Genomic DNA, 12,331 nt, shown 5'->3' with positions numbered 1-12,331 from the left:
CAATTGAGATGTAATATGAATAAATTAATAAACTATATTTAAAAAACAAAGAGTCCAGGACAGCCAAGGCTACACAGAGAAACCCTGTCTTGAAAAATCAAAAAAGGCAAAAAAAAAAAAAAAAAAAAAAAATCATACAGCTCACTCACCTGAAATGGTAGAACTTTAATAATCCATTCTAGAGAGTTTTCATTCTTAAAACAAACCCTTCACATAATCAAGTGCTCGCCTCCTACTCCCCAGTGTCCCCCGCAGCCTTCCGTAGGTGCCAGCACCACTAATCTCCATGGTGAGGCAAAAGGACTGGCACAGGTTCAAGGGCAGCCTGAGCTGCAGGCAGTTCCAGGCCAACCTAGGGCTATAGTGTGAGATCCTACCTAAAAAGTAGAAACAAAACTCCACTAATCTGCCTGTCCCATGATTTACCTATTCCAGACGTTTCATATAAAGGGAATCACAACAGATGATTCACACTTTTAATCCCAGCACTCAGGAGGTAGAGGCAGGTAGATGGATCCTGGTGAGTTCGTGACTAGCCTGGTTTACACAGGGAGCTCCAACACTACACAGAGAGACCCTCCTGCCTCAAAAAACAAAACAAAACAACAACAATAAAAACAACCAAAAAGTAAATAAGTAAGTAAATAAATAAATAGTTGGGACCATGCAATACACTATTTTCACCTATTTTGGTGCTGCCATGGTATATCTATGTTGTATCACACTTTATTGTGCAGATGACTCCTAACATGATTATTCACACTGTAACAAACTGACAAAGCAATCAAACATGACCATACCACTTCCTTTTCTCCCGATATCTCACCATAAGGACAGAACCACATTTTGGTACCCATCCATCAACTGATAAGCATCCTGGTGGCTTCTTAGGGTATTACGAGGAATACAGTTACAGAAATTTTGTACAGGTTTCATTTGAGCCCATTTCAGGTTTCTGTTTGTCTGTTTTAAGGCAGGGTCTCATATTTCCCACTCTGGCCTTGAACCTGCTGTGTAGCCAAGGATGACCTCAACCTCCTGCTCCTCTTGCCTCTCTCTAGCTCGCAACTGCCAGTGTTACAGGAGAGTGTGCCACTGAGCTGGTTTGTTTTCAGCTCTTTTCAATATAGTCCATGAGTAAAACTGAAAGGCTGAATGCTACTTTTGTTTAACTGATTAAAGAGCCATCGCACAATTTTCCATTGGGGCCAAAAAACATGTCACACTCCCACCAGTGATATAGGAAGATGTGGACTTCTGTATCTCTAGTATGAAGTCTGTAGCTTCAACTTTTTTTTTTTTTTTTTTTTTTTAAGGACTGCTGATGCTAGACAGAAATATATTGGAGGCCCAGTCTTGCCTCTTAATTAATGCATGCGCCCCCTACTCCAGTTCAGGACCTCAGGGAGAACCAAGGAGCTTATTGCTCACCACAGTCCCCAAGTCCACGCCTGTTCAAACCTTCTCTGAACCTATCCCTACCACTACCACCACCATCATCATCATCACCACCACCATCATCATCTTGTGTCTGTGTGTGGGTATGTGTGCATGAGCGCAGGTGCCCACAACAGCTAGAGGCATGGGATCCTCTGAACTAAAGTTACAGGCAGGTGTGAGCTGTCTGATGTGGGTGCTAGAAACAAACTTGGGTCCTCTATAATAACAGTACCCACTTTTAACCTCTGAGCTCTGGGATTAAAGGTGTGCACCATCACCTCTACCAGGCTGTATTTCTTTTCTTTAAAAAAAAAAAAAAAAAAAAAAAAGGCTGGGCTGGAGAGATGGTTCAGAGGTTAAGAGCACTGATTGCTCTTCCAGAGGCCTTGAGTACAATTCCCAGCAACCACATGGTGGCTCACAACCATCTATAATGTGATCTGATGCCCTCTTAAAAGAAAATAAGTTAAATTCACATAAAACCATTCATTGTTTTAAGAGAAATAAATTACTTTTTAAAAATTACACCTATTTATTTATGTGTGCGTGCATAAAGCATACTCTCGCATTTGGGCGTGCACACATGACTAAGAACCACACATGGAGATTAGAGGACAACTTTGGGAGTCCGTTCTCTCCGGCCACACTGTCCTCAGGATTGAACCCAGGTCTTCATGCTTGGTGGCAAGACTCTTTACTTACTGAGCCTTGTCACTGGCCCATGTCTATATTTGAGGGACTTAATTTTTCATCACATGTCTGGGAAGAGACTTACACAAAGTGCTCTGCGTGAGCATCGGTATACACAATCCCACTGTACTCAGTGACATTCTGATTACCGATGGCTCCAAGATCAACCATCAAGTTCAAAGGCAGTAATGCCAGGTCCAGAATCACTCATGAGCCTACACATTTCAATGCTATTCATCAAAGCTGATTTTCTTACATATGTATATTATGGTATGTTCTCTTGTATGGATTAGGCTTAATTAAAATTCATTTCTTTAATTCAACTCGGGTAAAGTATAATGCTTCATATGGCAAACACAATTTTAACTGTGTTGTAAAACCTAAGTGGAGAGTCTGTCAGCCTATCTCTCCTATTCTTCCAAATAAGGATCAGAAACAGTGCTATCGTTTCGGGAGCTAAGAAATTACAATGTCTAGGATAACTCTTACTTTTAATTAAAGGCTCAGGGCCTCGCATATCCCTATCCATCTCTCCTGCATAGCAAAGGCAGATTAATCTTCAGAGAACATTATCTTTCTGTCTCTCATAATAAGAACATTGGCTCCACATACTTGTGGAAAAAATAATTCTTCCTGTCTCAAAAATCCATAACGACATGTTACATCTGCCGCTCAGTTTACTTCATGTCATCCCATCTTATATTTTTACCAAGCACCAAAATATTCTCTTTGACACACTCAAATAAATCCCAACATCAGCACCGTCCCATTGCCCCGTATCTCTTACAGGCAGTCCACAGGATGCTAAAGAAGAGGACAGCTGTGAATCGGCACGGTGTCTACCCTGCTCCAGCTCAGCCTCAGAGCTGGTTAGATCCTTTCGAGCATAGCGCCCAGGACCAAATACCTCTGCAAAGGCTACTTGGAACCTTCGCCTCTAGACCCACCCATCCCTGCTCTCAGCTTCAATCTGACCACAACAGAATTATTGCACGGTACATGGAAGCCAGTATTTTCCTCTCATCTCTGAGGAATGCTTCTACAACTGCTATTCAAAGATAATCTTTCTGCCTGCACCCAATTTGCACCTCCTTTATTTCATTACAGAATATGCATGCAAGCAAACCTGTTTCCAGACCCTTTCTGTACACTGGGATGCTCTTCAGGATAAAACACAGGTCCCCTTTACTCTAATCCTAAATCAAGGCCGACTTTGAACTTTCCATAAAAACTTACTCACAGGAATAACTCTTCATTATAAAACACAAGGGACAAAAACTGATGTTTAAAACAGACCAAATTACCATGAATGTTCTAGAGAGAGATATAAAGGATCATTTCTGAAGGTTTAAAAAATATAAAGTAGCCAGGCATGGCAGCTCCCTTTCATCCAACACTCAGGAGGCAAGAGTCTAAAGGCGTCTACATAGCTAGTGCTAGGACAGCCGGGGCTACACAGTGAACCCTGTCTCAAAAACAAACAAACAAACAAACAAACAAACAAACAAAACAACAACCCAGCTAACATGCTTTTTTGAAACAATTTATCCCAAATACTGTATTTGTATAGGAGCTTTTGGAAAAGAAAAAAAGTTCTAGGGTAAAGACAGGTTATCCTAAGCTAGAAATTCTAAGTAAGGAAGGGGAAACCAATAATAAAATGTTACCAGAGAATGCTTCCCAGCGCTTTTTTTCAGGATTGCTGGTAGATTATGCCCTTTCATTTGCCCCTCAGAATGATGTGTAGTTGGCATAGGTGGGCTAGAAATGTCCTCATGTTCCCTTGGAATGTGTCCTTCTTCCTGGCTAATCCATCACACTTGTCAATACAGACGGAAGATATCATGGACCCTGACTGCTAAATAGGTTTTTATTTAACTTTCTTAGACAGGAAAAAAAAAGTTTTCCCCTCCAATAATCAGGTTTTCCCTGAGTTAAAATTCGATTGCCTTTTTTTTTCTCTTCGGAGATATACTTTTTATAACTGAGGAGAGGAACAAGGTAAATAATATTTTCAAGACTTACAACAAGCCTGAGTGCCCCAACATTTCAGCAGAGTGAGCAGAAGGCAGGAGAGGGAACACGCTGCAATGCGCTGAGGCTCTTTGGTCTGACAGTCCTAAGGACCAGGGAGAACGCTCCACTGAAGGCTTCCCTGGGCTCTTGGCCTTTGAGGGATGCATCACCCATGCACACAGTGCCCTTAGTTCTAACAGACATTCCTAGAATAGCTGCTACTTCGGCCTGGATGAGGGCTCCTAATGCAGAACCTTGGTCAATACCTAGGTATACCTACCCGTTGATGCTGTCAGGGAGAGAGAACCTTCCATAAAAGCAAAGCTCTCCACAATGTAGCTGGGGGCTTGTAAGAATCAAAATATACAAACTCCTGTCTGCTAGAGGTTACTATCGGTTACTCTGTAATACTAAGAAAAATTGCTAGGAAAAGATGAGTTTTCATGACCAATTAAATGCCTTGAAATTGGAGTTCACAAGTAGTATTAAGAAAAACCATTTAGCTGGGTGTGGTGGCACACACCTTTAATTGCAGCAATTTGGGAGTCAGAGGCAGGATAGCTGTTAGTTCGAGGCCAGCCTGGTCTACAAAGCAAGTCCAGGGCAGCCAAGGCTACACAGAGAAACCCTCTCTAAACAAACAAACAAACAAACAAAAATTTAAAAACAAAAACAAACCCCGTTTATACTCTTCTAATCCAAATGTTTAATATATGACTAAACTTTGGAAGACAGCTGACATTGTTTCTATTTTTGAGTGTTTACAATATGTTTTAGGTATATCTCTAATCAACATGGTAAAAACAATTCCACAACAAATCTAAAAATAGTTGGAGCAAAACATCTGGGACACTAGGGACACAGCTCGGTGGCACAGCTCTTGCCTCCACTATACAAATCCCTGGGTTGGGCCAGTGAGAAGTTCGTGGATAAGGCACCTGTCACCAGCCCTGACAACATGAGTTTAAGCCCCTGGGCTACACAGCAAAGAAGCAACTCTCACAGGTTCTCTTTTGACCTTCATATGGGCCTGTGTTGCACATGTGTCCCCTGGCATACACATTCATGTGCACACACGTGTAAACACACACACACACACAAACATACATGAGTGCAATTTTAAAAGTTTTATCTTTTATTTTTTATTCCTGGGTTCAATTCCCAGCACCCAAAACAAAACAGAACAAAACAACAAAACTCACTATGTAGCACAGAAGAACCTGCCAACTTGTGGCATTTTTCCTGCGTCACCACCCCAAAGTCCTGGGATTATAGGTTTTGAGAACAAGCCTGGTTACTCCCTCCTTATACCTATGCTGGGTATAAAGGCAGAAATAATGTGGATTACTTTCCTGAATCTTTATAACTTATATACCTTATACTTGGATTAAATAAACATTATCCATAATCTATGGAACTTCCAAATCTTTGCCACTTCATAAGATAAAAATAAATACATAAATACACTAAGCTTTAGTAAGTAAAATCCATTTTTACAGACTAAGTCCTCCTTGAGAAATCTTTAGCAACGGCTTTCAGTTTGCCCAGTCATTCTACTAAGTTAATAGTAGTAAGAACTGTACCTGCAAAAGACAGGAGGACTAGGCATGCATAGAACACAAGAAACAGCAGGCGCCAAACTGCCTCAAAGCAGTACCCTCAAACACCCAGGGAGGCAATGCTCTGCTGCATCACAAAGCACACATATTGTAAGGGAATCATTAATTTCAAAATCTGTAAGTACCTTAAGAGGTTACTGTGCTTTGATTGAAATTAGAACGCCTCCTCCTGATAACGCTGAGTTCTCAAAAAAAAACAAAACAACAACAACAAAAACTAACAAAGAAACAGGATGCAATGATCTACTGGGTGGCAGTTTCCCCAGGAAAATAATATAGACATCCTCATAAGAAAATTTAACAGAGACGAGACTTGATACCCTATGAGCATATACAGGGGGAGGAAATCCCCCCTCAGGAACAGTCATAGGGGAGGGGAATAAGGGGAAAATGGGAGGGAGGGAAGAATGTGAGGATGCAAGGGATGGGATAACCACTGAGATGTAACAAGAATAAATTAATAAAAAATTTTTAAAAAAAAGAGAAAATTTAACAGATATACTTACAAGATAATGTTAATTATTTTGTATTTATTTACTTTTTTGAGACAAGATTTTACTTACTATGTAGTCTAAGGCTAGCCATGGACTGAGATCCACTGCTTCTGCCTCTCCAAAGTGCTGGAATTAAAGGCGTGCCTCACCTTATCCACTATGATGTCATTTCTTACAATCGTAGATACTATAAAAATGCCAATGCCCAAATGTCAATAAAGGTTGCTAATTTGGTACTGTTCCGGAATTCTCACTAGACAGTGCAATAGAGAAAATGAAAATTTGTCAGTATTTTGATAGGAACACACTATCTTTCCATTCCAAATGGCCAGTCATTCCTTTAAAAAAAAAAAAAAAAGTCCTAAGCTAGCATGATGCGTGGCAGTGGCAACAAGGCACAAGGTTTCTATCTCCAAATATGGTCATTTCAAAGCCATGGCTAAAATGCTTTCAGAAATCCCCAACTATCCTAAAACTTCAGAAAATTTAAATATATCATATTTAAGAAATATTCTATATGAATTACTTCAATTGCTTAAAAAATAAAAATATCCCCTGTTTAAAGTATTTTTCTATGGGAATGATCACAGGGAAAGTCTATGTTAATGTAAATTGTAAGGGCTCAAACCCAAGGCGAGAGCAGCACAACAGTTTAAAGTTGCTGGACTTTCTCAGTCCGACATCTCTTTTTGGCTGCTCTTCCAACATTAAAGGAGCTTTTGAAAGAAACAGGCTATCGATCTTCTTCCTCAAATAAGTTTACTGGGGCTAATTTTCAGGAAACAATGAGTTTGAAATTTTCTTTCCGTCGAGGATCTAGCTGTGTTATCCAGGTTGATCCTAGGTCCCAGGGACTCAAGTAAGCTCCTTTTCTCAGCCTCTGCGGCAGGTGGGACTACAGGTACATGCTGCTTCACCCAGCTTATTTCTCTTTAAGAAAAAAAAAACTTTTTTTTTTAACCTAAGGTGCTCAGGCCTCCAACTCCCGGTCCTTCTGCCTCTACACCCTGAATGTTGCTTTCTAAAAAAAATCAAGTTTTACATCATTGTATATTTAAGCTATATAGCACAATTGTATGAGATACATGGTATTAAAGAGGTTATTAAAACTAAACAAATGAACACAATCATCTTGTCTGTTATTCCCAATGCACCCAGGAGATGCTACAATGTACCATTTGGCCAGAAGCTTGCACTATTCCTAACTGCCGCTCTTAGCCTGTGGACTAGCTCAGTCTACCTGGTCGCCCTGCAGATTTGATACTTTGCATCTTTTTGCCTACATCTTCGATTTTGCTCTCTGTGGTCTGTATTCTTTTTGTCAATCCAAAGGCTGCCACTAGCCAACTGTCTAGTTTTAAATGCAAGTGAAAACACTACGAGAATGTACACATCTCTCACAAAAATTTAGTCTAGCCACCTTCTGCAAGTCTGTATTTGCTCCTGAAAACACTCTACAGGCTGCCTTCCTGTGCGCCGGTCTACAGAGGCAGGATTCTAGGTAGTTCACTGATCAAGGAAGCAGGTGCGTCTCTTGCATTAAATTATAAGGAAGCGGGCTGTGGTGACGCACACCTTTAATCCCAGCACCCGTAGGCAGAGGCAGACGGATCGCTGTGAGTTCAAGGCTAGCCTCGTCTACAAAGCCAGTACAGGACAGCCAAGGCTACACAGAGAAAGTCTGTCTTGAAAAGCCAAAAATAAATAAATGATAAGGAGTATCAATTAGGACATTTCTTAGAACACAGGAGTCAAGACACGACCGATGCTGGGTGAGGCCAATGCCCACAAAGGTCAGCCGGACCCCAGGTTACTTCAGCTCTAAACGACGATGGTTCCACTGGGATGACCGCTCCTACTGCGAGGCAGCTCCTGGTAGGTACCTGGATGATGTGCCAGCAGCTTTCTGTAAAGCTGCCACCCTTCCCTCTAACAAACATAAACCTGGGTTCCCACAGCTTCAAAGCCGAAATACCATCTCCTCTTTCATATATATCTTGCCCCCTTAAATTTCCTTGCCCCTGGTAAGAAACACCGTGCTACAGAGGACCGCGTCCCCCAAACCATTAGCTGTACTAGAAACCTGTTCAGAAATTAACCGCTCTCAACAAAGAAAAAGGAGGTACTACTTTACCTGTTTTACAACACAGTTCAGCGACTCCCAGGGGCCTCCCCCAAGTTCTCCCTACTCGATGCCAACAGACTTAGTAGACAAAGACTCATACAGCCCTGAGACACTGTGGGCATGCAGATGTAAAGAACTGTCACAGTGACACCCCAGGAAGTGACTGGGCGCTCTATTCAGCTCATGACACTGACGGAACAAGGGCTGGGCATCAGTGCTCACTAAAGAAGCAGAATTTGGTGTCAACACTGAACAGGAAGAGACGTCCTAGAAACCTCTTCCTGCATAGAATCTTCTCAGTTTGAGAATGGAAGCACTTAGGAAGAAAAAGAGAAAAAGAAGAAGAAGAAGAAGAAGAAGAAGAAGAAGAAGAAGAAAGAAGAACGAAGAAAGAAGAAAGAAGAAGAAGAAGAAGAAGAAGAAGAAGAAGAAGAAGAAGAAGAAGAAGACAAAGAAGAAGAAAGTGGCTTTTTATGTTTCCTGAGAGAATTGGACTCCCAGCGTGCAAAGGCATTTGAAGCATCAAGCACCACTTTTAGAACTACGTGCCAATGAATGAGGGAGGCACTCGCTCCAGGTGACTTGAACATTTGCAGCAGGGTCAGTCTTAGTTGAGATGCTGTGCGGGTAAACTACATCAGAACTGCAGATTTAGTGGGGAATCTTGAAAAATACTGCAGCAACTATGGTATACAGAGAAGTAAAGCCATTAAGATCATTTCCACCTGGTAAATAGCACTGCTATAAAAGCTTTAGAATTATCTTCCATTTCTGTTGAATGATTCTGGCCCATCCAGCCTTGATTCTGAAGCAAACCAGAATTGGCATTCAGCATTTCCCAATTTCAGCTCTCATTTTTAAAGGCTGAAAGAAAAACAAAATGAAACAGTAGTTTCCTTTTTTCAAGCAATTTGATTATGAAAACGTAATAGAAAAATAATTTTAAAACAGCCATAAAGTAACCAGCAGGCTCTATTAGAAAGAAAAATTATTTCAAAGGGGCAAACATCAGCACAGGATACAAAATCCACAACTGCTAAGAAAATGTGACCACAAATACCTTAACTAGGTTTTTCTAAAAGTGTAGGTCTAAGTGCTGGTTATAAGATTCATTTTAAAAGTGAAATGGACATTTGTTTCTCTCTCTCTCTCTCTCTCTCTCTCTCTCTCTCTCTCTCTCTTTTTTTAAAGCCTCTGGGGCCCTGGAGGCAGGGTTTTCTGTATTATTCAAATACATGCAAACACAAACAGGTAGACTATTGACACCCCGCAAAGGGAAACAGCTGAGCACATGGCACATGCCTGCAATCCGGGTAAAGGCAGGAGGACAGTGAGTTAATGAAGGGTGAGGACCGCTCAGGCAGCAAAGTATTTGCCACGCAAACATGAAGACCTGAGTCCCGATCCCCAAATATACAACTCTGTAACCCCAGCGTTTAGGGGACGGAGGCAGGCAGATCGCTAGAGATCATTTGTTAGCCAGCCCAAAAGAATCTGTGAGCTCCAGGTTCAGGGACAGACCGTGACTCAGAATAACAAAGTGGACAGTGACAGAGGAGGTCATCTTGACATGGAACCACACAGGCACACCACACATTCATGGACACACAAACATGTTACACACATATACCACAGGGGGAGCTCAGAGGCAGAGCACTTGCCCAGCTTGTGCAAGACCCAGGGTTTGACCCCTAAAAAAGAAGGGTGGGGCAATAAATACAACTTCTCTTCCACAAACCACTCAAAAAACAAAACAAGCCCTAAGTACTCTAAGGCTGGAATGGCTGTGTTCCACAGGCATCATGACAGTTTAAAAAGGTGCTTTTCCCACAGTGTTAAGTATATTTACCTTTTGAGGTGCTAGGTAAGGAATTCAGGGCCTTACACATACTAAGCAAGTGGCCTGCCACTGTGCTATATACCTTTAAGAGGTTTATTTTAAATGTGAAAAATTCAAGGATACATTAGGTACCATATTTTTGGAACCATAAGGTGCACTTCTCCCCAAAGGAGGGGGGATTAGGGTGCACCTTATGGTCTCATTGCTGTTTTTACTGTTTTTCTTGTTTTACTGCCCTAAAAACTGGTCTTATGGTCAGGTGCGTCTTATAGGCCGAAAAATATGGTAAGTGAATTTTGCCATTATTCTGATACTTAAAAAAAAAAAAATTTTGCCATTATTCTGATACTTAAAAAAAAAAAACATTCTGCCATATTTGACTGTTAAAATATTGCTGGGGGGCATAAATCTAGAGTACTTCTGAGTTTATCAAATAAATGCTCATTTTGGGGGGCAATCATCTTTCCTTTTCTTCTTTCCTGAGACGCAGTTTTAATATACCTTAAGCGAGCCTTGAACTTACTACACATCCCAGGCTGTCCTCAAACTGCTGGATCCTAGGCCTCCAGAATGTTAGAATTACAGACTTGTACCAACATCCCTCGCTAGAAATTTTTCAATAACGAAAAGATATTTGAAAAACAAAACAAAAAAAAACCTGTAATCCCAGAACTCTGGAGGCAGAGGCTGGAGGAGCACTGTCCAGCCTCGTCTACAAAGTGAGTCCAGGACAGCCAAGGCTACACAGAGAAACTGTCTCGAAAAAAACAAAACTAAACCAAAACAAAATTAAGAAAATTAAGATCAGTGAATGAATCCTCGGGACTTCCACAACAGTTAATAGCTTCTACAGTGTTCTAATTTATTTTTTTTTAAAAAGGCCATCTCGAGGTGTCAGTTCTTCGTGCCCTTGAGTTTCATCAGCTAAGGATAATCTTCAGGTTACTTGGCAGGTGACACATTCCTCAGAAACTCTTTCCTTGTGCACTTAAATGCCAAGCTCAATTATCCTGCCAGCAGAGTAAGCAGAAAGGATTGTACATATTTTAAACTAGGGAGTTGATTGGCCGCAGCTTCCTGCCATGATGGAAAGGCTAATGGCTAAAGCTTTGAGTGCGATCCCCAAACACTGAAATCACTCTCAAAGAATCGGATCTTCTAACACTGCCCCAAAGACTGCCAAAATTCCCATTAGAGCATCCTATTTTTAGTCTTTGCAATTGGCCTTTTAAACTGCATTCTACAGTACAATGTGCTTAACTAAGTTTACATACAGAATAGAGAAGCTTCCTAAGGCTTTAATCCTTTTAAACACAGGAAGGAATTTTAAGCTTTCAAATCTTATTTTTTTCCCCCCAGCCTTAAATTTAAGTCTTGCAAACATGCATATTAAAAAGGAAAGGTAAATCTTGGCCCAGAGGGAGGACAAGAAGGGTGACACTAGGCGGTTCCTGACAACCAAAAAGGTAGCAGTGGAGGGAAACAAGGTGTGGGGGCAAATAAAAGCCACCCTCAGGGGAGGGCGCACGGGCTACGGGCTACGGGCCACCGAACAGAGAGACACTGACGCGGTGTAGAAGCCGCAGGATCCCCGGGGAGGCAAGCGCGCGCGGAGAAATTGGCGCGACGCGCGACAACAGCATACCGGCAGAAAAGCGGGGGAAAAACAGGAGAGCCGAGAGGGGGCGGATGCGAGGGGACACGCTGCAACTCCCGGGTGGACAGCGCCCGGGGAGGAGCGAGCGGCTCTCCCCAGCTCCGCGGCCGCCGCGAGCCGGCTGGATGCAATGCAGCCCGGCTGGTCTTCTCACCTGGGCATCCGAGGCAACGCAAGGGCTACCGCCGGGCGCCGTGTCTGTTTCCAGCCCTGCTCGCTGACATGGCGGCCGACGAGCTGTCACACAGCCGACTTGGGTCTCCCGCGGCTCTGGAGGATCGGACACCTCCAGCCTTCCCGCCCCGCCTCCCTCCGCGCGCCCCTCCCGGCTAGCCGCTCGACCGAGGAGCATAGAGTGCAAGATCGCGGCTAGAGTGGAAGTGCCGAGGGCGGGCGACCATAGAGTTCCAGCCGGGACACACCCGGAGAGTCCACTCACAGGCGTCTAGG

At 42.5% G+C, this 12,331-nt stretch overlaps 1 protein-coding gene across 1 annotated transcript in view; it reads right to left on the bottom strand.

The window, feature by feature from the left end:
- The window catches only part of Cnst (consortin, connexin sorting protein), an 80,506-nt gene extending 68,183 nt beyond the window's left edge, over positions 1-12,323 (bottom strand). Inside the window, exon 1 of the mRNA XM_051147987.1 lies at positions 12,036-12,323. Coding sequence (XP_051003944.1) covers positions 12,036-12,233 — 198 coding nt within the window. The 5' untranslated portion in view covers positions 12,234-12,323. The remainder of the gene's footprint in view (positions 1-12,035) is intronic.
- Between the last annotated feature and the right edge of the window lie 8 nt (positions 12,324-12,331).

Source organism: Acomys russatus, chromosome 6, assembly GCF_903995435.1.
Source record: "Acomys russatus chromosome 6, mAcoRus1.1, whole genome shotgun sequence".
Taxonomy (NCBI): domain Eukaryota; kingdom Metazoa; phylum Chordata; class Mammalia; order Rodentia; family Muridae; genus Acomys; species Acomys russatus.
The sequence above is the reverse complement of the archived record's forward strand: the minus strand, read 5'-3'. Positions and strand labels throughout refer to the sequence as shown.